At 71.1% G+C, this 24,662-nt stretch overlaps 4 protein-coding genes across 9 annotated transcripts in view; 2 read left to right on the top strand and 2 right to left on the bottom strand.

The window, feature by feature from the left end:
• The first annotated feature begins 326 nt into the window (after positions 1-326).
• Positions 327-5,154, top strand: CXCL16 (C-X-C motif chemokine ligand 16). Its single transcript, XM_074982908.1, has 5 exons — positions 327-535; positions 2,045-2,168; positions 4,118-4,512; positions 4,596-4,800; positions 4,919-5,154. Exons 1-5 carry the CDS (start codon positions 481-483, stop codon positions 4,947-4,949), a joined length of 810 nt encoding a protein of 269 aa, XP_074839009.1. The 5' UTR covers positions 327-480; the 3' UTR covers positions 4,950-5,154.
• Positions 5,155-5,367: 213 nt separating this feature from the next.
• On the bottom strand, positions 5,368-7,227 carry MED11 (mediator complex subunit 11). The gene is made up of 3 exons (XM_074982913.1): positions 7,070-7,227; positions 5,992-6,122; positions 5,368-5,773 (listed from the first exon to the last, which is right to left on the bottom strand). Exons 1-3 carry the CDS (start codon positions 7,197-7,199, stop codon positions 5,636-5,638), a joined length of 399 nt encoding a protein of 132 aa, XP_074839014.1. The 5' UTR covers positions 7,200-7,227; the 3' UTR covers positions 5,368-5,635.
• A 52-nt stretch (positions 7,228-7,279) lies between these two features.
• Positions 7,280-12,737, top strand: LOC142005628 (autophagy-related protein 16-1-like). Of its 3 annotated transcripts, XM_074982910.1 has the most exons (10): positions 7,280-7,382; positions 7,888-7,950; positions 8,688-8,769; positions 9,569-9,644; positions 9,719-9,792; positions 10,390-10,599; positions 10,693-10,758; positions 11,317-11,386; positions 12,368-12,423; positions 12,537-12,692. In XM_074982910.1, exons 1-9 carry the CDS (start codon positions 7,280-7,282, stop codon positions 12,413-12,415), a joined length of 792 nt encoding a protein of 263 aa, XP_074839011.1. In that variant the 3' UTR covers positions 12,416-12,423; positions 12,537-12,692. The 3 variants fall into 3 exon arrangements, with proteins under 3 accessions (XP_074839011.1, XP_074839010.1, XP_074839012.1); XM_074982909.1 differs by lacking the exon at positions 12,368-12,423 and having other exon boundaries at positions 12,537-12,737; XM_074982911.1 differs by lacking the exons at positions 7,888-7,950; positions 12,368-12,423 and having other exon boundaries at positions 12,537-12,737.
• Positions 12,738-13,605: 868 nt separating this feature from the next.
• The window catches only part of ARRB2 (arrestin beta 2), a 20,182-nt gene continuing 9,125 nt past the window's right edge, over positions 13,606-24,662 (bottom strand). The window contains exons 8-17 of one of the 4 annotated variants that reach the window (XM_074982903.1): positions 23,352-23,411; positions 21,706-21,773; positions 19,952-20,087; positions 19,786-19,870; positions 17,815-17,887; positions 17,404-17,541; positions 16,041-16,124; positions 15,879-15,958; positions 14,581-14,635; positions 13,606-14,244 (exon numbers count right to left, since the gene is read on the bottom strand). In XM_074982903.1, the coding sequence (XP_074839004.1) occupies positions 14,154-14,244; positions 14,581-14,635; positions 15,879-15,958; positions 16,041-16,124; positions 17,404-17,541; positions 17,815-17,887; positions 19,786-19,870; positions 19,952-20,087; positions 21,706-21,773; positions 23,352-23,411 (870 nt within the window). In that variant the 3' untranslated portion in view covers positions 13,606-14,153. The remainder of the gene's footprint in view (positions 14,245-14,580; positions 14,636-15,878; positions 15,959-16,040; positions 16,125-17,403; positions 17,542-17,814; positions 17,888-19,785; positions 19,871-19,951; positions 20,088-21,705; positions 21,774-23,351; positions 23,412-24,662) is intronic. The other 3 variants (XM_074982904.1, XM_074982905.1, XM_074982906.1) reach the window with 3 other exon arrangements.

The raw sequence follows: 24,662 nt of genomic DNA, 5'->3' as shown, positions 1-24,662 counted from the left end.
GCGCGGGGAGAGGGGGCGGAGCAGAGGGGGGAGCCCGGGGGGACCCCAGAGCACCCGGGGAGGGGGCGGAGCGGAGTTGGGGAGTCCAGGGGGACCCCAGAGCGCGGGGGGAGGGGGCGGAGAGGAGTTGGGTAGCCCGGGGGGGCGGAGTGGAGTTTGGGGAGCCCGGGGGTGGGAGTCCGGGGGGACCGCAGAGCGCGGGGGGAGGGGGCGGAGCGGAGTTGGGGAGTCCGGGGGGACCCCAGAGCACGGGGGGAGGGGGCGGAGCGGAGGGGGGACCCCAGAGCGCGGGGGAGGGGGCGGAGCGGAGCGGAGGGGGGACCCCAGAGCGCGGCGGGGACGCCGGGGAGCCGCAGGCGCACGGCCCGGCACACGGGCAGACGTCCCGCCCCGGCCCGCCCCGCGGAAAGCCCCGTCCGGTCCCGTCCGGTCGCAGCCCAGCGCCGCGGGGCGCTTTCGGTTCCCGCCCGGCCCGGCCCCATGGCCGCCCCCCGCCTGGCGCTGCTGCTCCTGCTGCTGCTGCGGGCCCCGCCGGGTGAGGGACCCCGGCCCCGCTGCGCCCTGGGCGCACGCAGCCCGCGCGTCCCCGTCCACCGCCGCGCCCGGGGACCCCCGACCCCCCCCTGGAGCTGGGACCCCCCCGGAGCTGGGCTGGGACCCCCCCAATCCCTCCCCCGGGGCTGGGACCCCCCCAATCCCTCCCCCGGGGCTGGGACCCCCCCACCTCTCCCCTGGGGCTGGGACCCCCCCGGAGCTGGGCTGGGACCTCCGACCCCTCCCCTGGAGCTGGGACCCCCCCCGAAGCTGGGCTGGGACCCCCCCGACCCCTCCCCCGGGGCTGGGAACCCCCCCCGGAGCTGGGCTGGGGCTGGGACCCTCCCAATCCCTCCCCTGGAGCTGGGACCCCCCCCTCCCCCGGGGCTGGGACCCCCCCCCGGAGCTGGGCTGGGGCTGGGACCCCCCCAATCCCTCCCCTGGGGCTGGGAACCCCCCCCCGGGGCTGGGCTGGGACCCCCCCACCTCTCCCCTGGGGCTGGGACCCCCCCGGAGCTGGGCTGGGACCTCCGACCCCTCCCCTGGAGCTGGGACCCCCCCCGGAGCTGGGCTGGGAACCCCCCGACCCCTCCCCCGGGGCTGGGAACCCCCCCCGGAGCTGGGCTGGGGCTGGGACCCCCCCAATCCCTCCCCCGGGGCTGGGAACGCCCCCCCCGGGGCTGGGCTGGGACCCCCCCACCTCTCCCCTGGGGCTGGGACCCCCCCGGAGCTGGGCTGGGACCTCCGACCCCTCCCCTGGAGCTGGGACCCCCCCCGGAGCTGGGCTGGGGCTGGGACCCTCCCAATCCCTCCCCTGGAGCTGGGACCCCCCCCTCCCCCGGGGCTGGGACCCCCCCCCGGAGCTGGGCTGGGACCCCCCCGACCCCTCCCCCGGGGCTGGGAACCCCCCCCGGAGCTGGGCTGGGGCTGGGACCCCCCCAATCCCTCCCCCGGGGCTGGGAACGCCCCCCCCGGGGCTGGGCTGGGACCCCCCCACCTCTCCCCTGGGGCTGGGACCCCCCCGGAGCTGGGCTGGGACCTCCGACCCCTCCCCTGGAGCTGGGACCCCCCCCGGAGCTGGGCTGGGACCCCCCCGACCCCTCCCCCGGGGCTGGGAACCCCCCCCGGAGCTGGGCTGGGACCCCCGACCCCTCCCCTGGAGCTGGGACCCCCCCCCGGAGCTGGGCTGGGACCCCCCCGACCCCTCCCCCGGGGCTGGGAACCCCCCCCGGAGCTGGGCTGGGGCTGGGACCCCCCCCCCCGGGGCTGGGCTGGGACCCCCTGGGACCCCCCCACCTCTCCCCTGGGGCTGGGCTGGGACCCCCGATCCCTTCTTCGGGGCTGGGCTGGGACCCCCCAATCTCTCCCCCAGGGCTGGGCTGGGACCCCTGACCCCTCCCCTGGGGCTGAGACCCCCCAACCCCCCCCAGGGCTGGTGTATCTGGGCCCCCATCCCACCCCCCTGTGCCCCCTTGGCCTGACCCCTAATGCGGCTGTCTCCGCCCCCCAGCCTGGGCCAACGAGGGGAGCATCTTTGCCGCCTGTCGGTGCCACAGAGTGAGCCCCCCCGCGGACCTGCAGCTCCTCGCCACCAGGGTGCAGTCCTACGAGCTCTGCCTCTTGCACCTGATCCGGTACGTCCCCCCGCGGCCCCAGGCACGCTGGAGCTTTCGGGGCCTTCTGGGCACAGCTGGGGGAACCCAGCCTGGCAAGCGGGTTCAAACCGGGTGGTTACAGCCCAGCCGGGCTTTCCTCCTCCCCACGGCACAGCACACGCCTCCCCCCGCCAGCCCCACGGCCCAGCCCGGAGCCACCCCGGCAAACCCACAGATTCTCCAGCCGCTCCTACGCCCCGAACCAGCCCCGGCTCCTCGCCTGAGAGGCCACGAAACCCTCTTTCGCCAGCTCCGCGCAGATCCACCCAGGCCCCAAAGGGCCCAGCCACAGGCCCAGGTCAATAGGTCCAGAGATGTTACCCAGAACAGCACACCAGCCCGATCCTTTAGCATCCGCAGTGGAAAGGGAAAGAAAGGACGAAAGAAAAATGTTAAAGAGGCGAATGAGAAAAAAAGGAAGAAAGAAATGAAAGGGGTGAATGAGAAAGAAAGAAAAAGAAAGAAAAATTAAAGGAGTGAAAAAAAGAAAAAGAAACAAAAATTAAAGGACTGAATGAGACAGAAAGAAAGAAAGAAAAAGAAAAAGAAAATAAAGGGGTGAACAAGAAAGAAAGAAAAAGAAAGAAAAATTAAAGGAGTGAATGAGAAAAAAAATTAAAGGGATAAACAAAAAAAAGAAAAAGAAAGAAAAAAGGATTGAAGAAAAAACAGAAATTAGAGGAGTGAATGAAAAAAAAGAAAGAAATTAAAGGGGTGAATGAGAAAGAAACAAAGAAAGAGAGAGAAAAAATAAAGGGGTGAACAATAAAGAAAGAAAAAGAAAGGAATTAAAGGAGTGAATGAGAAAGAAAAGAAATTAAAGGGATGAATGAGAGAAAGAAAGAAAAAGTGAAATTAATTTGAGGAGTGAAAGAAACAAAGAAAGAAAAAGGATTGAAGAAGAAGCAAAGAGAAATTACAGGCGTGAATGAGAGAAAGAAGGAAAGAAAGAAAAAAATTAATTAAAGGGGTGAACGAGAAAGAAAGAAAAAGAAAGAAAAGAAATTAGGGGTGTGAATGAGAAAGAAAAAAAATTAAAGGGGTGAACGAGAAAGAAAGAAAGAAAGAAATTAGAGGAGTGACTGAGAAAGAAAGAGAGAGAGAGAGAGAAAGACACAAAGAAAGAAAGAAAGAGCCAAGGGGGGACGAGGGCGAGGGCCAGACCCGGTTCCGGGGCACACAACACCCGTCAGTCACAGCTCTGGTCGCAGCACACGGCCGCCGGTACAAGCTGAGAGGGCCCCTGCAAACACATCCCCCGGGGACGGCCCCCAGGCCGCACAGGCTCAGGTCCCGAGGGCTGAAGGCCAAGGCCGGCGCATCCGGCCCTGTGGCGGGAAGACCCCTTCCTCCCCCACGTGGAGGGGCACTGCCCAGGTGGGCGGGTGGGGCTCTCTGCCTCCCGCCGCACCCCGGGGACACCCCCAAATTGCAGCGAGGCGCTTTGGGCATGACTCCCGCGCCGGGAACCCAACCGCTCCCCGCCGGGTTCCTGCTTTGCCGGAAACAGAGCCCGTTCCTCACCCCCGAACGCCCCCCGTGGGGCTCCGGGCCGGGCGTGGGACGTTGAATTGTCTGGAACGGGGAGCTGGGCTTGCGGCCGGGGGCCCGGGGCTCTCCAGCTGGGACCGTGGCTGGACCCTTTGGGGTCCCTTTGCCCGAGCGCGGAGGAAATCCCAGCCAGGCTGGGAGCTGGTTGGCGGCTCAGGCGATTTTCTCGAGTTCCGTGTTGCCGGAGAGCCACTTGTGGGTCATTCCCGGGGACCTTCCCCTCGGCCCAGCGGGCGCCAGGCTTGGGGGGCACCCCCAGGACAGCGAGCCCAGAAACGGCTTTCGTGTTTAACTCACAGCTCCAGTAATGCCGACACCTGCCCGCACCGTCCCGGGCTGGGCTGTGGGGCTGGTGGGACCTGCGCTTCTCCCCACAGGTTCCAGCTGCCCCAGAAGAAAATCTGTGGCCTACACACCGCCGACTGGGTCGTCCGCCTCCGGGAGCTGGTGGATCGCAAGGCTGGGGCCGACCCCCACAAAGGGGCCCAGAAGCCACCCGGAGCCCCGGCCCGACTCACAGAGCTGCCAGGACGCCCAGCCGGGCCCACAGAACCGCCCAGACTCTGGCCCCGACCCACAACACGACCCACAGAGCCGCCCAGAGGCCCGGCCCGATCCACAGAGCCGCCCGGAGCCCCGGCCCGACCCACAGAGCCACCCGGATCCCCGGCCCGACCCACAGAGTGGCCTGAACCCTCAGCCAGACCCACACAGCCGCCTGAACCCTCGGCCAGACCCACAGAGCCTCTGGGACCCCTGGCCCGACCCACTGGTGAGCACGCAGTAGGGATTTTGCCCCTGGGGTGGGGGGACCCTGCCCCCCCCAGTCACTAACGCTCCCCTTTTGTCTTGCAGGCTCTGGCGGGGGGCCCAGCCTGGCGCCCTGGCAGGGGGAGGGAGCAGATGAGGGGCCCCCACCCAGGCAGCCCCAGTCCCACCTCATGGCCGTGCTGGGCCTGCTGGGCGTCTCTCTCGCCCTGGTGGCTGTGGTGACCTACCTGCTGTGCCGGAGAAGCCGGGGGGCCCCCCCAGGGACTCAGCCTCCCAGGCAGAGACCCTGGTAAGCAGGGCAACGGGGAGTCCCCACCCCCGGCGGCTGCCCCCCATGGCTGGGCTGGGGGGCGGGGTCCTGGCTTCGTTTTAACCCTCCCCCTGTCCCGTTTTCTGCCCCCCCGCAGGCTGCGGTTCCACCCCTGCGAGCTGGGATGAGAGCGAGCCCCCCCCGACCAGCGCCTCTGATCCGCAGCGCCCCGGGGCGGGGCGAGGGTGTCCCGTCCCCCCCGGGAGGAAGACTGGCTCTTTCGGGGGCCCAGCCCCGCCCTGCGCCGGCCGGGCGATGGGCCCCACGGAGCCTAACCTGCAGCACCGGCCGGGGCCGCTCTCTGCACTGAATAAAACCCGTTGGGGGACTCAGCCCCAGTGTGGGTCGTTCCTGCGGGGGGGGGGCAAAGGGGGGCAGGTCTGGAAAGGGGAACTTCCCCCGCCAGGGGCTGTGACACCCCCCTCCCCCGGGGAACCCCCACTCCCAGGCGGGGGGGGCAGGGGACTGGGAACTGGTACTGGGAGAGGCTGGGGCACCCCACTCCCCACGCCATTCGTATCCCCCTGAGAGAGAGAGAGTCTCAGCCTGGGGGTTTCCCTTTTATTTAACACAGCAGTAGAAGAAACCAGGCTCCCCGCCCCCCGGGCTGCCCCCCATGGGTGTGGGCGGAGCCTGGCGCTGCCGGTCATGTGTGTGGGAGCGTGTCCCCGCCGTGCCCGGACAGGGCCGTGTGTCGGAGGCCAGTCGGCACACGCGGGCACGTCCAGCAGGCAAATGGCACCTCTCCTCTGCCCTGGGCGTGTGCTTGGTGTGTGCTTGGCGTGTTCCAGCCGTGTTTTGGGGGGGGCGGCCCCTACTGCTCCAGTATGTGCTCGCAGGTGTGGGCCAGCTCCCCCAGCTTCAGGCGGGCGTAGTCCACCCGGGTCAGCGCCATCTGGCAGCCCTTGCGGGCCGCGTAGCTGGACCCCTCGTGGGGCTGCCCCGTGGCCACCTGCGCAGAGCAGGGAGGGTGAGCCTGGGGGACCCCGCCCACTCACCCAGGCCCTGCCTACTTCCACACGACCCCCCCCCCCGCCTTCAGCCCCGCCCACTTCCATAGGCCCCGCCCCCAGCATCTCCAACTCGCCCAGGCCCCGCCCACTTCCATCGACCTCACCACCTCAGCCCCGCCCACTCGCCCAGGCCCCGCCCCCAGCCCCGCCCACTCGCCTGGGTGAGGTAGCGGATCTGGGCGGAGAGCTCGGACTCCACCTTCTGCACGGAGGCGCTGAACTGGGCCGCCTGGCGCTCCAGCAGCCGCTCGCTGGGCTTCTCCTTCGACAGCTCCAGGATCACGTTCCCTGGGGGGCGGGGGGACAGCTCAGGTCGGGGGGCGCCCCGAGCCCCCCAGCCCCCGCCGCCCCCTCCCGCCTCCCGACCCGACCCACAGCACGCACCCCTCCCCCCCACTGCAGGCCCCGCCCCCTGCCACGAGCCACGCCCCCTCCAGCAGGCCCCGCCCCTTACTGGTTCCCAACAGCAGAAAGGAGGCGGTGCAGCCCTCAAAGCCCCGCCCCCCGGCAAGCCCCGCCCACTTGCAGTGGCTCTGCCTGACGGGTGCGCGTGAATAGGACCCACCCCCTGCAGCCGGCCGCTGGCCCCACCCCGCCCCGAGCTCTGCAGCCGGACCCGCCCCCGGCCGCTGGCCCCGCCCTGCGCTCTGCAACCGGCCCCGCCCCTGGCCGCTGGCCCCGCCCCCGGCCACTGGCCCCGCCCTGCGCTCTGCAACCAGCCCCGCCCCCAGCCGCTGGCCCCGCCCCCGGCCACTGGCCCCGCCCTGCACTCTGCAACCAGCCCCGCCCCCGGCCGCTGGCCCCTCCCTGCGCTCTGCAACCAGCCCCGCCCCCGGCCGCTGGCCCCTCCCTGCGCTCTGCAACCAGCTCCGCCCCCGGCCGCTGGCCCCACCCGTGCTCTGCAGCCGGCCCCGCCCCCGGCCGCTGGCCCCGCCCCCGGCCGCTGGCCCCGCCCTGCACTCTGCAACCAGCCCCGCCCCCGGCCGCTGGCCCCTCCCTGCGCTCTGCAACCAGCCCCGCCCCCGGCCGCTGGCCCCTCCCTGCGCTCTGCAACCAGCCCCGCCCCCGGCCGCTGGCCCCGCCCTGCACTCTGCAACCAGCCCCGCCCCCGGCCGCTGGCCCCACCCCATCCCCGCCCCGCCCGCGCTCTGCAGCCGGCCCCGGCCCCGCCCCCGGCCGCTGGCCCGGCCCCCGCCCGCCCCGCGCTCTGCAGCTGGCCCGGCCCCCGGCCCTACCCGCGCTCTGCAGCGAGGCGCCGATCTCGCGCTCCAGCTCCTCCAGCACGCGCAGCCGCTCGTTGGCGACGCTGTAGGTGGCCATGGCCCCGCGCGGCCGCCGTAAGCGGCCCCGCCAGGCGCCGCGCATGCGCTACCCGGGCCCCGCCCCGCCCCGCCCCGGCGGCCCGACACTACAAATCCCGGCGGCCCGTGCGGCTCCCGGAAGCCATGGAGGGGGCGGGGCCCGACACGGCCTGGCGGCGCCACGTGCGGCGGGAGCTGGCGCAGCGCGAGCGCGGGACGCGGGGGCTGCGGGGCCTGGTGCAGAGCCGTGAGCGAGGGGGCGGGGCCTGAGTGAGGGGCGGGGCTTGCTGCAGAGCCGTGTGCCGGGGCGGGGCTTGAGCGTGGGGGCGGGGCTTGGAGCTGAGCTGTGAGCGGGGCGGGGCCTGGTGCAGAGTCGCGAGCGGAGGCGGGGCTACAGCCGGGGGCGGGGCCTGGATCTGAGCTGTGCCGGGGGCGGGGCCCTGAGCTGGGGGGCGGGGCCTGGAGCTGACCCGTGAGCACGGGCTACGCATGGGGACAGAGCCTAGTGCAGACCCGTGAGCGGGGGCGGGGCTGTGGCCAGGGGGTGGGGCCTGAGCCGGGGGGCGGGGCCTGCTGCACACTTGTGAGCAGAGGTGTGGCCTGAGTCGGGGGCGGGGCCACAGCTGGAGTGGTAGAGCCTGATGCGGAGCAGGGGGCGGGGCCTGAACCGGGGGCGGGGCTTTGTGAACAGCCAGGGCGTGAGGGGGCCACAGCCCCAGGCCCCTCACCCCTCCTATGCTGCCTCCTCCCAGAGCCCCTCCGACACCCACGGCCCCTGTGCACGATCACACTGGTGCAGGAGACGTGCGACTCCGGTGAGACGTGCGAGGAGCAGGCGGCTCACGGCCCAGGGCTCCGGCGGAGGGTCTGTCCCCTGCAGGGGTCATAGGGCAGCTGCGCGGCCTGCAGGGGAGCTTGAATGGAACCCAGGAGTCCTGGCTCCTGGCCCCTGCTCTAACCACCAGCCCCCACTGCCCTCCCAGCGCTGGGGAGAGAACCCAGGAGTCCTGGCTCCCACCCCTGCTCTAACCACCAGCCCCCACTGCCCTCCCAGCGCTGGGGAGAGAACCCAGGAGTCCTGGCTCCCACCCCTGCTCTAACCACCAGCCCCCACTGCCCTCCCAGCGCTGGGGAGAGAACCCAGGAGTCCTGGCTCCCACCCCCTGCTCTAACCATCAGCCCCCACTGCCCTCCCAGCGCCGGGGAGAGAACCCAGGAGTCCTGGCTCCCACCCCCTGCTCTAACCACCAGCCCCCACTGCCCTCCCAGCGCCGGGGAGAGAACCCAGGAGTCCTGGCTCCCGCCCCCTGCTCTAACCACCAGCCCCCACTGCCCTCCCAGCGCCGGGGAGAGAACCCAGGAGTCCTGGCTCCCAGCCCCCTGCTCTAACCACCAGCCCTCACTGCCCCCCCTGCACCGGGGAGAGAACCCAGGAGTCCTGGCTCCCACCCCCTGCTCTAACCACCAGCCCCCACTGCCCTCCCAGCACGGGGGAGAGAACCCAGGAGTCCTGGCTCCCAACCCCTCCCAATTTTTTGTGCTTGTCCTGCAGATGAAAAGCTCTTGGAGCGCCGGGTCCTGGAGCAGCTGGTGGCTGAGAGCCTGCAGACCGAGCTGGGATCCCAGGAATCAAGGTAAAGGAGGGTGGGGCTGTAGGGCAGGAGCAAGGGGACCGGCAGGGCTGGGGGATGCAGGGGCTGTGGGGCGGGCGGGAGTGAGGGGACCGGCAGGGCCGGGGGGTGCAGGGGCTGTGGGGCGGGAGCGAGGGGACCGCCAGGGCCGGGGGATGCAGGGGCTGCAGGGATGGACTGAGGGGACCGGCAGGGCTGGGGGATGCAGGGGCTGTGGGGGCGGGAGTGAGGGGACCGGCAGGGCTGGGGGATGCAGGGGCTGTGGGGGCGGGAGTGAGGGGACCGGCAGGGCTGGGGGATGCAGGGGCTGTGGGGGCGGGAGTGAGGGGACCGGCAGGGCTGGGGGGTGCAGGGGCTGTGGGGGTGGGAGCGAGGGGACCGGCAGGGCGGGGGGATGCAGGGGCTGTGGGGCGGGAGTGAGGGGACCGGCAGGGCTGGGGGATGCAGGGGCTGTGGGGTGGGAGCGAGGGGACCGGCAGGGCTGGGGGATGCAGGGGCTGTGGGGGCGGGAGCGAGGGGACCGGCAGGGCTGGGGGATGCAGGGGCTGTGGGGGTAGGAGTGAGGGGACCGGCAGGGCTGGGGGATGCAGGGGCTGTGGGGTGGGAGTGAGGGGACCGGCAGGGCTGGGGGATGCAGGGGCTGTGGGGTGGGAGTGAGGGGACCGGCAGGGCTGGGGGATGCAGGGGCTGTGGGGTTGGGAGCGAGGGGACTGGCAGGGCTGGGGGGTGCAGGGGCTGGGGGGCGGGAGCGAGGGGACCGGCGGCGCTGTGGGGCAGGACTCACCCGTGCCTGTGTCCCCAGCGCTGCCCCAGAGCTGGTGTCCCTGCGGCTGCAGCATGTGGTGGAGGTGGCGGAGCTGCGGGGGGCTCAGGCCGAGGTGAGTTGGGGGCTGGGGGGCTGTGGGGGGCAGGGCCTCTGTCGCTGACACCCCCCCCCCCCGATGCCCTGCAGCTGGCCCAGCGCGTGGCCCACCTGAGCGACGCCCTGACCCGCTGCGAGGCCGAGTGTCGGGAGCACCGGGCCAGGTGAGACCCCTCTGCCCCCCCCGGCTGCCAGAGTCCTGCTGGGCCCCCGTCCTCCACGGCCTCAGGGGAGCCCATTGTCCCTGAGGTCCCCCAGTGCCCCCCCACAGCCCTCTGGGGTCCCCTGACTTACCTTCGGGGGTCCCCCATCCCCCAGGCTGCCCTGACCCCCAGTGCCCCCCTCCACAGCACTCTGGGGTGTCTCAACGTCCCCTCTGGGGTCCCCCATCCCCCAGGCTGCCCTGACCCCCACTGCCCCCCCCCACAGCCCTCTGGGGTCCCCTGACTTACCTTCGGGGGTCCCCCATCCCCCAGGCTGCCCTGACCCCCAGTGCCCCCCTCCACAGCACTCTGGGGTGTCTCAACTTCTCCTCTGGGGTCGCCCGTCCCCCAGGCTGCCCTGACCCCCCGTACCCCCCTCCCCAGCCCTCTGGGGCCTCCCAACTTCCCCTCTGTGGTTCCCCACCCCTAGGCTGCCCTGACCCCCCACGGCCCCACGAGTTCCCCTCTGGGGGCCCGCACCCCCCCAGCGCCCTGCGGGGCCCCCCGCATGGGGGTCCTGGCGGGCGCTGACCCTTGGGCGGCGGCTGTGGGACGCAGGGCGGGGCGCTGTGCCCGGGAGCTGGCGGTGCTGACGGGGCGCTGCCAGGAGCTGCACGCGGAGCTGGGGGCGCAGCGGCAGGAGGCCGGGGCCCTGGGGGTGGCCCTGGGGGCGGCCCTGGGGGCCCGGGAGGCCCTGGAGACCCGCTGGGTGCAGGAGAAGCGGCTGGAGGCCGAACGCCTGAACGAGGCCAACGCCCGGGAGGAGAGGTGAGCGCCCCTCCCCCCGCCGAACCCCCGCTGGGACAAGGGGGGCCCTGCCCCCCGGCCGGCCCCACCCCCAACCTGCCTCTCTGCCCCCAGGTACCAGCGCCATGTGGTCCGGCTGCAGCGGAAGCTGGAGAGGCTGCAGCTGGCGGCTGAGGCTGGGTAATGCCCCCGTTGGCGGCCCTGCCGTGGGGGTGATCGCCGGACCCCCGGATGTCCCCCCATTCCCTGTGTTCCCCCATCCTGCTGGGGGCCAGTCCCCTGCCTCCTGTGCCCCCCAGCCCCCCCGTAACCCCCCACATTCCAGGAGGCCGGAGCACTGCCCCTGTGAACCCCAGATGCCGCATCCCTGCATGCCCCCCATCCTGGGGTGTCCCCCCAGCCTGCTCCATCCCCCCACATTCTAGGGGGTCAGAGGACTGCCCCTGTGAGCCCCAGAACCCCCATCCCCTCACTCTGCTGGGGGCCAGTCCCCTTCCTCTCTGCCCCAAATGCTGGGGTGTCCCCCAGCTCCCTATATACCCCCAAATTCCTGGGGACCAGCACACTGCCCCCGTGAGCCCGATATCCCACCTTACCCCAGCTGCTGCCGTGTTCTGCCCCATGCCCCCACTCTGCCCCCCCACTGTGCTCAGCTCTGCTGGGGGCACACCGCCCCAGAGGCAGCTGCAGCAGGGGTGAGGGTGACCCCCCCCAAAGTAACACCCATCCCCCACCCAGGTCTGCCTCCGAGCCAGGAGCTGAGTTGGCAGCCAGTGAAAGCAGCTGTGACCGGTCCTGTGAGGAGCTGGTGAGATGGAATGGGGGCTTTAGTGGTTACGGGGGTGGGAGCCAGGACTCCTGGGTTCTCTCCCCGGCGCTGGGAGGGCAGTGGGGGCTGGTGGTTAGAGCAGGGGGCCGGGAGCCAGGACTCCTGGGTTCTCTCCCCGGCGCTGGGAGGGCAGTGGGGGCTGGTGGTTAGAGCAGGGCCGGGAGCCAGGACTCCTGGGTTCTCTCCCTGGCGCTGGGAGGGCAGTGGGGGCTGGTGGTTAGAGCAGGGGGCCGGGAGCCAGGACTCCTGGGTTCTCTCCCCGGCGCTGGGAGGGCAGTGGGGGCTGGTGGTTAGAGCAGGGGGCCGGGAGCCAGGACTCCTGGGTTCTCTCCCCGGCGCTGGGAGGGCAGTGGGGGCTGGTGGTTAGAGCAGGGGGCCGGGAGCCAGGACTCCTGGGTTCTCTCCCCGGCGCTGGGAGGGCAGTGGGGGCTGGTGGTTAGAGCAGGGGTGGGAGCCAGGACTCCTGGGTTCTCCCCCTGGCGCTGGGAGGGCAGTGGGGGCTGGTGGTTAGAGCAGGGGTGGGAGCCAGGACTCCTGGGTTCTCTCCCTGGCGCTGGGAGGGCAGTGGGGGCTGGTGGTTTAGAGCAGGGGGCGGGAGCCAGGACTCCTGGGTTCTCTCCCTGGCGCTGGGAGGGCAGTGGGGTCTGGTGGTTAGAGCAGGGGGCGGGAGCCAGGACTCCTGGGTTCTCTCCCCGGCGCTGGGGGGCAGTGGGGGCTGGTGGTTAGAGCAGGGGGTGGGAGCCAGGACTCCTGGGTTCTCTCCCCGGCGCTGGGAGGGCAGTGGTGGCTGGAGCAGGTTGTGGGAGCCAGGACTCCGGGGTTCTCTCCCCGGTGCTGGGAGGGCAGTGGGGGCTGGTGGTTAGAGCAGGGGGTGGGAGCTAGGACTCCTGGGTTCTCTCCTGGTGAGGGGTGGGATCCAAACGTCTCTCATGCTATTGTCCGTTTCCCCTGCCCCGCCAGCCAGGGGTGGGTCCCAACCCCAGGCAGAGAAGTGGAGACGCCCACTGAGGGGGGAGGTAAGTGTGAGGCTGTGGGGGTGTCAGACCAGGGCATGTCCCTGCACCCCTGGCCCTATGCAGAGCCCCCCCCACACTGTCCCTCTAACAGCCCCCCCCATTTCTTGTTGCAGAACCAGCACCTGGACCCACAGCGCAGCCCAAGCCTACTGCCCCCTAAGTTAGGGGCAGTCAAGTGACCCCCATTGTGAAGAAGGGGGGGGCGGTGGGCTGCAGCTGCTCCGTCTGCCTGAGCAGGGGATGGAAAACTGGCTGGTGTATGCAAATAGAGGGGGATGCTGATCTGCATATTTGAATACACATCAACTTTGTGGCGAAAATGCTGGCTGGTAACTGAAGTCATCCATGACCATAGAGCTGGAGCAAGAGTGGCCCTGCTGAGTGCTGCTCTTGCCCCAGAGCTGGGCTCTATGGCAGCTGGCAGACTCTCTAAGCCCAAGGGAAACCGCACCTTCCTCTCTATGGTGGGGTGGGGGAGCTCCAGATGCCTTGCCATAGAGAGGGAGACTAGAGTGTCTCCCACGTCCTCCAGGCTGCAGACATGAACCCCTACTGGCCCGCACTCTGGTCTAGCCGCCGTAGCTGTGCTCTATGGTCAGGCAGTCCTCCAACACTGACCTTATGGACATTACAGGGGATGTTGGGGCTGAGATGTGCCCACCTCTGGGGTGGGGCAGCCGGTGCCACAGGGACCCCTTGCCTGCCCCCAAGATGCACCCACCTCTGGGGCGGGGCAGCCGCTGACAGAGGGAGCCCTTGCCTGGCGCTGAGATGCGCCCACCTCTGGGGCGGGGCAGCAGGTGACCCAGGGACCCCCGGCCAACCCCAAGATGCGCCCACCTCTGGGGCGGGGCAGCTGCTGACAGAGGGAGCCCTTGCCTGGCGCTGAGATGCGCCTACCTCTGGGGCGGGGCAGCGGGTGACCCAGGGACCCCTTGCTTAGCACTGAGATGCGTCCACCTCTGGGGCGGGGTGGCCGGTGACACTGGGACCCCTTGCTTAGCACTGAGATGCGCCCACCTCTGGGGCGGGGTGGCTGGTGACACTGGGACCCCTTGCTTAGCACTGAGATGCGCCCACCTCTGGGGCAGGGCAGCTGGCTCTGAGGCCATGAAGTAGAACAGCTGATCTGCCCTGAGGAAGCCCCTCTCACACCAGGAATGAGTTGATATTTTCTTTATTTCTGTGCCCCACCCCCCAATCCCACATGGCTGCAGCATCCTAGCCCCCCACAATCCCACCCCATGGCTGGATAGCAGATGCTGCCAGGTTCTCCCCCCAGCAGCAAGCCCAGGGCTGGGGCAGAACTGTGGGGGCGGGGGGGGGGGGGAGAGAAGAGGAGGGTTCCCCCCCCCAGTTAAAAATCCAGCCAGCCAGGAAGAGAGAACAGGCCTTCAAGCAGCAATAACCCCTGGGGGAGGGGGAGTCCAGTGCTTCTTGGGGGGGGGGGCCTGGGGGGGAGCTGAGCTGTGCCCCCTACAGAGCTCAGCAGGATTAAAATCTTCGGGGTGGGGGAGAGAAGCTGATGGCCCCCCCGTGACATTACTAAGACAGACTCCTGTTTCCAGGGGCCCCCCCAGAGAAGTGAACTGGGGGTCGGGGTGCCCCAGCACTGGGGGGGCAGCGTTAAAAAGGCCAGACAGACACGGTTAAAATGCCCTGCACGCCCCACCCTGGCACAGGCAAGGGAGAAGCGGGGGGGGACGGGGACGGACAGTCGCCCCCTCCCCTCAGAAACGGTCGTCGTCCTTGTCGTCCTTGACTCCCTTGAGCCGCAGACGGGCAAAGTCCTCGAAGACAATGTCGTCGTCCTGCCCATAGCTGGGGTGGGGGGGAACGGATGGGGGGTGAGGGTGGTGCCAGCTCCCCTCCCTCCCACCAGCCTGTGTGGGGTGGACTCCACCCTGGCCCCCCCAGGGAGAGACCCACAGGGCTGGGCTCAGTCCCACCTGGAGCCGGCCCTGACTCTCAGCAGGGAGCAGGGAGGCGCTGTACCTCACAGCCTGTTGATGGGGGCAGCCGAGTAACAAGCCGAGTCTGCCCCACTCCCCCCAAGACTCCATTAAGCCACTTGGTGGCTGAGCCCCCCTTCCCCCACCCCGGGTGCAGGGCCCAAATCCCTCCCCCCAGGCCCCCAGGGAATGGGGGAGCTCTTACTGAGGCTCAAATTCAATGAGGTTTGTGTCCACAGGGGCGTCTGTCTCGGGAACAACTAGGGGAGAGAAAAGAGCATTATTCTCCCGCCAGGCACGGCGCCGAGATGCGCCCACTTCTGGGGCGGGGCGGCTGGTGACACAGGGACCTCAGTGCCTGGCGAGAGATGCGCCCACTTCTGGGGCGGGGCGGCTGGTGACACAGGGACCTCTCGCCTGGCACTGAGATGCGCCCACCTCTGGGGCAGGGCGGCCAGTGACACAGGGACCTCTCGCCTGGCACTGAGATGCACCCACCTCTGGGGCGGGGCGACCAGTGACACAGGGACCTCTCGCCCGGCACTGAGATGCGCCCACCTCTGGGGCAGGGCGGCCAGTGACAAGGAGACCCCTTGCCCGGCGCTGAGATACACCCACCTCTGGGGCAGGGCGGCCAGTGACAAGGAGACCCCTTGCCCGGCGCTGAGATGCGCCCACCTCTGGGGCAGGGCGACCAGTGACAAGGGGACCCCTCACCCGGCGCTGAGACGCACCCAGCTCTGGGGCGGGGCGGCCAGTGACACAGGGACCTCTCGCCTGGCACTGAGATGCGCCCACCTCTGGGGCAGGGCAACCAGTGACAAGGAGACCCCTTGCCCGGCACTGAGATGCGCCCACCTCTGGGGCAGGGCGGCCAGTGACACAGGGACCTCTCGCCTGGCACTGAGATGCGCCCACCTCTGGGGCAGGGCAACCAGTGACAAGGAGACCCCTTGCCCGGCGCTGAGATGCGCCCACCTCTGGGGCAGGGCGGCCAGTGACACAGGGACCTCTCGCCTGGCACTGAGATGCGCCCACCTCTGGGGCAGGGCGGCCAGTGACACAGGGACCTCTCGCCTGGCACTGAGATGCGCCCACCTCTGGGGCAGGGCGACCAGTGACAAGGGGACCCCTTGCCCGGCGCTGAGATGCGCCCACCTCTGGGACAGGGCGGCCAATAACACGGGGACCCCTCACCCGGCACTGAGACGCACCCAGCTCTGGGGCGGGGCGGCCAGTGACGTGGGGACCCCTCACCCAGCGCCGAGATGCGCCCACCTCTGGGGCAGGGCGGCCAGTGACACAGGGACCTCTCGCCCGGCGCTGAGATGCGCCCACCTCTGGGGCAGGGCGGCCAGTGACACAGGGACCTCTCGCTCGGCACTGAGATGCGCCCACCTCTGGGGCAGGGCGACCAGTGACAAGGGGACCCCTTGCCCAGCGCTGAGATGCGCCCACCTCTGGGGCGGGGCGGGATAGTTAAATGGGCTGTTTACCCCTTACCTAACTGTGGCTTTGACGGTGCAAACGGCTCGGGGGGCTTCGGGTGCATTAGCACGAAGGGGAGCTCCACAGACACGTCCCTGGGGGGCAGGAGATCACAGCCCACAGTGAGCAGGAGGCCGAGAGGGACAGAGCTGGGGGGTAACAGGACCAGAGACTTACCCGCCCCGGGACACAACCAGCTTCACCTTCACGCGGTACGAGACCAGGATCCCCAGCACCTCCTTGTTCGCCCCCTCCTTCACTCTGAAACGCAACCCAGAGTCAGGAGGCGCCCACCTCTGGGGCGGGGCAGCCGGGGGCGCAGGGACCCCTCGCCCGACTGAGATGCGCCCACCTCTGCGGCGGGGCGGCCGGGGGCGCGGGGACCCCTCGCCCGACTGAGATGCGCCCACCTCTGGGGCGGGGCAGCCGGGGATGCGGGGACTCCTCACTGAGACGTGCCCAGCTCTGGGGCGGGACGGCTGGCGACACGGGGACCCGGTGTCAAGGCGGCCAGGGACGCAGGCACCCGGCGCCGAGATGCGCCCAGCTCTGGGGCGGGACGGCTGGTGACGCGGGGACCCAGTGTCAAGGCGGCCAGGGACACAGGGACCCGGCGCCGAGATGCGCCCAGCTCTGGGGCGGGACGGCTGGTGACGCGGGGACCCGGTGTCAAGGCGGCCAGGGACGCAGGGACCCAGCGCCGAGATGCGCCCACCTCTGGGGCGGGGCGGCTGGCGACACGGGGACCCGGTGCCGAGATGCACCCAGCTCTTGGGGGGGGGGGGGCGCGGCTGGGGATGCGGGGACCCAGCCCCGAGATGCGCCCAGCTCTGGGGCGGGACGGCTGGCGGCCGGGATGTGGGGACCCGGCCCCGAGATGCGCCCAGCTCTGGGGCGGGACGGCTGGCGACACGGGGACCCGGCGCCGAGATGTGCCCAGCTCTTGGGGGGGGGGGGGGGGGGGGGCGCGGCCGGGGATGCGGGGACCCAGCCCCGAGATGCGCCCAGCTCTGGGGCGGGACGGCTGGCGACGCGGGGACCCGGTGTCAAGGCGGCCAGGGACACAGGGACCCAGCGCCGAGATGCGCCCAGCTCTGGGGCGGGACGGCTGGCGACACGGGGACCCGATGTCAAGGCGGCCAGGGATGCAGGCACCCGGCGCCGAGATGCGCCCAGCTCTGGGGCGGGACGGCTGGCGACACGGGGACCCGGTGTCAAGGCGGCCAGGGACACAGGGACCCGGCGCCGAGATGCGCCCAGCTCTGGGGCGGGACGGCTGGCGACACGGGGACCCGGTGTCAAGGCGGCCAGGGACGCAGGCACCCGGCGCCGAGATGCGCCCAGCTCTGGGGCGGGACGGCTGGCGACACGGGGACCCGGTGTCAAGGCGGCCAGGGACGCAGGCACCCGGCGCCGAGATGCGCCCAGCTCTGGGGCGGGACGGCTGGCGACACGGGGACCCGGTGTCAAGGCGGCCAGGGACGCAGGCACCCGGCGCCGAGATGCGCCCAGCTCTGGGGCGGGACGGGGCGGTGCTCACATGGTGCTGGAGGCCAGGTTGGTGTCCTCGTGCTTGAGTTTGCCGTCCAAGGCCAGGCCGCGCTTCTCGCGGTTGTGGGCCAGCAGTGGGGTGAGCGTGTACACCTTGCAGAAGGTGGAGCTGGGCGAGACCTGGTCGCTGGGGACAGAGAGGGAGTGGGGGGTGAGCAGGGGCCCCCACCCCTGCCAGGGGTCTCTACGTACCCCTCAGTCTGCCCAGCCCTGGCCCACGTGAACCCCATTTCCCCCGTACCCCGAGCCCCACACCCCCGGTGCACCCCAGCCGGGGACCCCCCGGGCGTCTCCCCAGGACCCTCCCAGACACAGCCCTCCGCCCAGGGCTCCCCCCACTGATGGGGGGCTGGAAATCTCCCCCGGGCTGTTGGGGGGGCGGTTTAGGGGGTCGACTCACTCCTGCTCCGTCTGTGCCACAGGACATTTGTACTGGGCGGTGCTGAAGAGACAGATGTCCGCGTACTGCCGCACTGCGGGGAAGGGGTCAGATGTGGGGGGGCTGGGAGCCCCCCGGTGTGACTCACCCCCCCCGCCACCGTCTGCCCTGGGGGGTGTTCTCTGGGGCTGCCCTGGGCGGCCGCTGCCTGGTCTGTCCACACCACCCCCCGGAACCAGCCGTCCCCCGGCACCAGCCGCCCGTCCCCGTCCGTCTGCGCCGCCCCCCCAGAACCAGCCGCCCCCCGGCACCAGCCGCCCCCCCAGAACCAGCCGCCCCCCCACTGCTCTGTCTGCGCCGCCCCCCCAGAACCAGCCGCCCCCCCACTGCTCTGTCTGCGCCGCCCCCCCAGAACCAGCCACCCCCCGGCACCAGCCGCCCCCCCACTCCTCTGTCTGCGCCGCCCCCCCAGAACCAGCCGCCCCCCGGCACCAGCCGCCCCCCCACTCCTCTGTCTGCGCCACCCCCCAGAACCAGCCGCCCCCCGGCACCAGCCACCCCCCCACTCCTCTGTCTGCGCCGCCCCCCCAGAACCAGCCGCCCCCCGGCACCAGCCGCCCCCCCACTCCTCTGTCTGCGCCGCCCCCCCAGAACCAGCCACCCCCCGAAACCAGCCGCCCCCCCACTGCTCTGTCTGCGCCACCCCCCAGAACCAGCCACCCCCCGGCACCAGCCGCCCCCGCACTGCTCTGTCTGCGCCACCCCCCAGCACCAGCCGCCCCCCGGCACCAGCCGCTCCCCCACTGCTCTGTCTGCGCCACCCCCCAGCACCAGCCGCCCCCCGGCACCAGCCGCTCCCCCACTGCTCTGTCTGCGCCACCCCCCAGCACCAGCCGCCCCCCAACTGCTCTGTCTGCGCCACCCCCCAGAACCAGCCACCCCCCGGCACCAGCCGCTCCCCCCACTCCTCTGTCTGCGCCACCCCCCAGAACCAGCCGCCCCCCGACACCAGCCGCCCCCCCACTGCTCTGTCTGCGCCACCCCCCAGAACCAGCCACCCCCCGGCACCAGCCGCCCCCCCACTGCTCTGTCTGCGCCACCCCCCAGAACCAGCCGCCCCCCGACACCAGCCGCCCCCCCACTGCTCTGTCTGCGCCACCCCCCAGAACCAGCCACCCCCCGGCACCAGCCGCTCCCCCCACTCCTCTGTCTGCGCCACCCCCCAGAACCAGCCGCCCCCCGACACCAGCCGCCCCCCCACTGCTCTGTCTGCGCCACCCCCCAGAACCAGCCACCCCCCGGCACCAGCCGCCCCCCCACTGCTCTGTCTGTGCCACCCCCCAGAACCAGCCGCCCCCCGGCACCAGCCGCTCCCCCACTGCTCTGTCTGCGCCACCCCCCGGAACCAGCCGTCCCCCGGCACCAGCCGCCCGTCCCCATCTGTCTGCGCCGCCCCCCCAGAACCAGCCGCCCCCCCACTGCTCTGTCTGTGCCACCCCCCAGAACCAGCCGCCCCCCGGCACCAGCCGCTCCCCCACTGCTCTGTCTGCGCCACCCCCCGGAACCAGCCGTCCCCCGGCACCAGCCGCCCGTCCCCATCTGTCTGCGCCACCCCCCAGAACCAGCCGCGTGACCCCGTCTGTCTGCGCTGCCCCCCAGCACCAGCCGCCCCCCCGGCACCAGCCGCCCGACCCCGTCTGTCTGCGCGGCCCCCCAGCACCAGCCGCCCCCCCCGGTACCAACCGCCCCCCCCCCGCTCTGTCTGCGCTGCCCCCCAGCACCAGCCGCCCCCCCGGCACCAGCCGCCCGACCCCGTCTGTCTGCGCTGCCCCCCAGCACCAGCCGCCCCCCCAGTTCCAGCCGCCCCCCCCCACTCTGTCTGCGCTGCCCCCCAGCACCAGCCGCCCCCCCCCGGTACCAACCGCCCCCCCGTCTGTCTGCACCGCCCCCCGAGTTCCAGCTGCCCCCACCCGCCCAGTGCATCCCACGCACCTGAGACTTTAATTTTCTTGACCGTCTTGCTGGAGTTGTTGGTGACGTGCACGTTGATGCTGAGGGGCTCCCCGTGGTAGTACAGCTGGGGGGCACAGGCAGGGGTCAGACCAGGCCCCCAGCTCCAGTGCCCCCCCCCCCCGCCCAGGCCCAGCCCCAGCCCCACCTCCTTGTCCAGCGAGGCCTCCAGGTGCAGGGAGCGGTCGGACATCAGGAAGTGCCGGGTGGTCTCGGCCATGGGCTGGGGGCCGGGCGTCTCGGGGGCGTACTGCACCTTCCGGATTACCAGCCGGACCGAGTTCCTGCGGGGGCAGGGGTCAGATCCCGGACACCTGGGTTCTCTCCCCAGCGCTGGGACGGCAGTGGGGGCTGGTGGGTACAGCAGGGGGCTGGGAGCCAGGACTCCTGGGTTCTCTCCCCAGCGCTGGGAGGGCAGTGGGGGCTGGTGGTCAGAGCAGGGGGCCGGGAGCCAGGACTCCTGGGTTCTCTCCCCAGCGCTGGGAGGGCAGTGGGGGCTGGTGGTTAGAGCAGGGGGTGGGAGCCAGGACTCCTGGGTTCTCTCCCCGGCGCTGGGAGGGCAGTGGGGGCTGGTGGTCAGAGCAGGGGGCCGGGAGCCAGGACTCCTGGGTTCTCTCCCCAGCGCTGGGAGGGCAGTGGGGGCTGGTGGTCAGAGCAGGGGGCCGGGAGCCAGAACTCCTGGGTTCTCTCCCTGGCGCTGGGAGGGCAGTGGTGGCTGGTGGTTAGAGCAGAGGGTGGGAGCCAGGACTCCTGGGTTCTCTCCCCGGCGCTGGGAGGGCAGTGGGGGCTGGTGGTTAGAGCGGGGGCGGGAGCCAGGACTCCTGGGGTCTCTCCCCAGCACTGGGAGGGCAGTGGGGGCTGGTGGTCAGAGCAGGGGGCCGGGAGCCAGGACTCCTGGGTTCTCTCCCCAGCACTGGGAGGGCAGTGGGGGCTGGTGGTCAGAGCAGGGGCCGGGAACCAGGACTCCTGGGGTCTCTCCCCAGCACTGGGAGGGCAGTGGGGGCTGGTGGTCAGAGCAGGGGCCGGGAACCAGGACTCCTGGGGTCTCTCCCCAGCACTGGGAGGGCAGTGGGGGCTGGTGGTCAGAGCAGGGGGCCGGGAGCCAGGACTCCTGGGTTCTCTCCCCAGCACTGGGAGGGCAGTGGGGGCTGGTGGTCAGAGCAGGGGCCGGGAACCAGGACTCCTGGGGTCTCTCCCCAGCACTGGGAGGGCAGTGGGGGCTGGTGGTCAGAGCAGGGGGCCGGGAGCCAGGACTCCTGGGTTCTCTCCCCGGCGCTGGGAGGGCAGTGGGGGCTGGTGGTTAGAGCGGGGGCGGGAGCCAGGACTCCTGGGGTCTCTCCCCAGCACTGGGAGGGCAGTGGGGGCTGGTGGTCAGAGCAGGGGCCGGGAACCAGGACTCCTGGGGTCTCTCCCCAGCACTGGGAGGGCAGTGGGGGCTGGTGGTCAGAGCAGGGGGCCGGGAGCCAGGACTCCTGGGTTCTCTCCCCGGCGCTGGGAGGGCAGTGGGGTCTGGTGGTCAGAGCAGGGGTGGGAGCCAGGACTCCTGGGTTCTCTCCCCGGCGCTGGGAGGGCAGTGGGGGCTGGTGGTCAGAGCAGGGGGCCGGGAGCCAGGACTCCTGGGTTCTCTCCCCAGCGCTGGGAGGGCAGTGGGGGCTGGTGGTCAGAGCAGGGGGCCGGGAGCCAGGACTCCTGGGTTCTCTCCCCAGCGCTGGGAGGGCAGTGGGGGCTGGTGGTTAGAGGAGGGGGTGGGAGCCAGGACTCCTGGGTTCTCTCCCCGGCGCTGGGAGGGCAGTGGGGGCTGGTGGTTAGAGGAGGGGGTGGGAGCCAGGACTCCTGGGTTCTCTCCCTGGCACTGGGAGGGCAGTGGGGGGGTTCACAGTCGCTACACTGGGGCTTTAGTACCTTTTGTGAATTTTTTCTTCCAACGATTTGGCACAAAAAGCTCGGATCTCATAATCGACCCCACAGGCCTGAGAGTGAGAAAAAGAAATTGTTAGCTCAGTGCCCCTCACTCCCACCCCCACAGCCCCTGCATCCCCCAGCCCTGCCGGTCCCCTCACTCCCGCCCCACAGCCCCTGCATCCCCCAGCCCTGCCGGTCCCCTCGCTCCCGCCCCACAGCCCCTGCATCCCCCAGCCCTGCCGGTCCCCTCACTCCCGCCCCACAGCCCCTGCACCCCCCAGCCCTGCCGGTCCCCTCACTCCCACCCCACAACCCCTGCATCCCCCAGCCCTGCCGGTCCCCTCACTCCCACCCCCACAGCCCCTGCATCCCCCAGCCCTGCCGGTCCCCTCACTCCCACCCCCACAGCCCCTGCATCCCCCAGCCCTGCCGGTCCCCTCACTCCCGCCCCACAGCCCCTGCATCCCCCAGCCCTGCCGGTCCCCTCACTCCCACCCCCACAGCCCCTGCATCCCCCAGCCCTGCCGGTCCCCTCACTCCTAACCCACAGCCCCTGCACCCCCCAGTCCTGCCAGTCCCCTCACTCCTAACCCACAGCCCCTGCATCCCCCAGCCCTGCCGGTCCCCTCACTCCTAACCCCACAGCCCCTGCACCCCCCAGTCCTGCCGGTCCCCTCACTCCCGCCCCACAGCCCCTGCACCCCCATTCCTGCCGGTCCCCTCACTCCCACCCCCACAGCCCCTGCATCCCCCAGTCCTGCCGGTCCCCTCACTCCTAACCCCAAAGCCCCTGCATCCCCCAGCCCTGCCGGTCCCCTCACTCCCGCCCCACAGCCCCTGCATCCCCCAGCCCTGCCGGTCCCCTCGCTCCTAACCCACAGCCCCTGCATCCCCCAGCCCTGCCGGTCCCCTCGCTCCTAACCCCCCAGCCCCTGCACCCCCCAGCCCTGCCGGTCCCCTCACTCCCGCCCTACAGCCCCTGCACCCCCAGCCCTGCCGGTCCCCTCACTCCCGCCCTACAGCCCCTGCACCCCCAGTCCTGCCGGTCCCCTCACTCCCACCCCCACAGCCCCTACACCCCCAGCCCTGCCGGTCCCCCTCACTCCCGCCCCACAGCCCCTGCATCCCCCAGCCCTGCCGGTCCCCTCGCTCCTAACCCACAGCCCCTGCATCCCCCAGCCCTGCCGGTCCCCTCGCTCCTAACCCCCCAGCCCCTGCACCCCCCAGCCCTGCCGGTCCCCTCACTCCCGCCCTACAGCCCCTGCACCCCCAGTCCTGCCGGTCCCCTCACTCCCACCCCCACAGCCCCTACACCCCCAGCCCTGCCGGTCCCCCTCACTCCCGCCCCACAGCCGCTGCATCCCCCGGCCCTGCCGGTCCCCTCACTCCTGCCCCACGGCTCCTGCATGCCCCAGCCCTGCCAGTCCCCTCGCTCCCGCCCCACAGCCCCTGCATCCCCCGGCCCTGCCGGTCCCCTCACTCCCACCCCACAGCCGCTGCATCCCCCGGCCCTGCTGGTCCCCTCACTCCCACCCCACAGCCCCTGCATCCCCCAGCCCTGCCGGTTCCCTCACTCCTGCCCCACAGCCCCTGCATCCCCCAGCCCTGCCAGTTCCCTCACTCCTGCTCCACAGCCCTGTCCGTACCTTGCCGGTGTCCTCAGGGCCGGGTTGCAGTGTGACGGAGCAGGGCAGGTTCTGGGGGATCTGAGACAACGGGAAAGTTAATAGGACTCAGACCCCGCCAATGGGGTGTTGGGGTTGGGGTGCAGGGAATTGTGTCGCCGCCAAGATGAAGAAGAGTCAAGAGGCCTAGATTGCTCTGGAGGCTTTTGGGGATCCTGGGGGGCTCTGGGATTTCAGAGGGACTCTAAGGGTTTGGGGTCCCATCTCACTGCAAAGGCGAAGGGGTGAGCGGGGGGGACCCGGGGGGTTCTGGGGGGCCCATCTCAATGTGAAAGTGAAGGGGTGGGAATGGGAGCCCTGGGGGGGGCCCTGGGGGTTGTGGGGTGCCGGGGGAGGTTCTGGCTCCCCAGGGGGTTTCAGGGGGCCCGTCTCACCGTGAAGGCGAAGGGGTGGGCGTGGGGGCCCCGGGGGAGGGGTTCCGGGGTCCCTGGGGGGACTCGGGGGGCCTGCCTTACCGTGAAGGCGAAGGGGTGGGCGTGGGGGCCCTGGGTGAGGGGTTCTGGGGTCCCTGGGGGGACTCGGGGGGCCTGCCTTACCGTGAAGGCGAAGGGGTGGGCGTGGGGGCCCTGGGTGAGGGGTTCTGGGGTCCCTGGGGGGACTCGGGGGGTCCGTCTCACTGTGAAGGCAAAGGGGTGGGCGTGGGGGCCCCGGGGGAGGGGTTCTGGGGTCCCTGGGGGGTTTCAGGGGGCCTGTCTCACAGGGAAGGCGAAGGGGTGGGCGTGGGGGCCCCGGGGGAGGGGTTCTGGGGTCCCTGGGGGGACTCGGGGGGTCCGTCTCACTGTGAAGGCGAAGGGGTGGGCGTGGGGGCCCCGGGGGAGGGGTTCTGGGGTCCCTGGGGGGACTCGGGGGGCCCGTCTCACCGGGAAGGCGAAGGGGTGGGCGTGGGGGCCCCGGGGGAGGGGTTCTGGGGTCCCTGGGGGGACTCGGGGGGCCCGTCTCACCGGGAAGGCGAAGGGGTGGGCGTGGGGGCCCCGGGGGAGGGGTTCTGGGGTACCTGGGGGGTTTCAGGGGGCCCGTCTCACCGTGAAGGCGAAGGGGTGGGCGTGGGGGCCCCAGGGGAGGGGTTCTGGGGTCCCTGGGGGGACTCGGGGGGCCCGTCTCACCGTGAAGGCGAAGGGGTGGGCGTGGGGGCCCCGGGGGAGGGGTTCTGGGGTCCCTGGGGGGTTTCAGGGGGCCCGTCTCACCGGGAAGGCGAAGGGGTGGGCGTGGGGGCCCCAGGGGAGGGGTTCTGGGGTCCCTGGGGGGGTTCTGGGGTCCTGTCTCACCGTGAAG

Source organism: Carettochelys insculpta, chromosome 34, assembly GCF_033958435.1.
Source record: "Carettochelys insculpta isolate YL-2023 chromosome 34, ASM3395843v1, whole genome shotgun sequence".
Classification (NCBI taxonomy): Eukaryota; Metazoa; Chordata; order Testudines; family Carettochelyidae; genus Carettochelys; species Carettochelys insculpta.
Note: the sequence above shows the minus strand (reverse complement) of the source record. Positions and strands in the feature narration are given on the sequence as shown.

Coding starts and splice junctions, on each gene's coding strand:
- MED11 (XM_074982913.1), bottom strand. CDS start 7,199: ATGCGCGGCGCCTGGCGGGGCCGCTTACGGCGGCCGCGCGGGGCCATG. Junction 6,123..7,069: donor CGCCTCGCTGCAGAGCGCGG/GTAGGGCCGGGG, acceptor CCCGCCCCCCAG/GGAACGTGATCCTGGAGCTG. Junction 5,774..5,991: donor AGATCCGCTACCTCACCCAG/GCGAGTGGGCGG, acceptor TGCTCTGCGCAG/GTGGCCACGGGGCAGCCCCA.
- LOC142005628 (XM_074982909.1), top strand. CDS start 7,280: ATGGAGGGGGCGGGGCCCGACACGGCCTGGCGGCGCCACGTGCGGCGG. Junction 7,951..8,687: donor GCAGGAGACGTGCGACTCCG/GTGAGACGTGCG, acceptor CTTGTCCTGCAG/ATGAAAAGCTCTTGGAGCGC. Junction 9,645..9,718: donor TGCGGGGGGCTCAGGCCGAG/GTGAGTTGGGGG, acceptor GATGCCCTGCAG/CTGGCCCAGCGCGTGGCCCA.
- CXCL16 (XM_074982908.1), top strand. CDS start 481: ATGGCCGCCCCCCGCCTGGCGCTGCTGCTCCTGCTGCTGCTGCGGGCC. Junction 536..2,044: donor GCTGCTGCGGGCCCCGCCGG/GTGAGGGACCCC, acceptor TCCGCCCCCCAG/CCTGGGCCAACGAGGGGAGC. Junction 4,513..4,595: donor ACCCCTGGCCCGACCCACTG/GTGAGCACGCAG, acceptor TTTGTCTTGCAG/GCTCTGGCGGGGGGCCCAGC.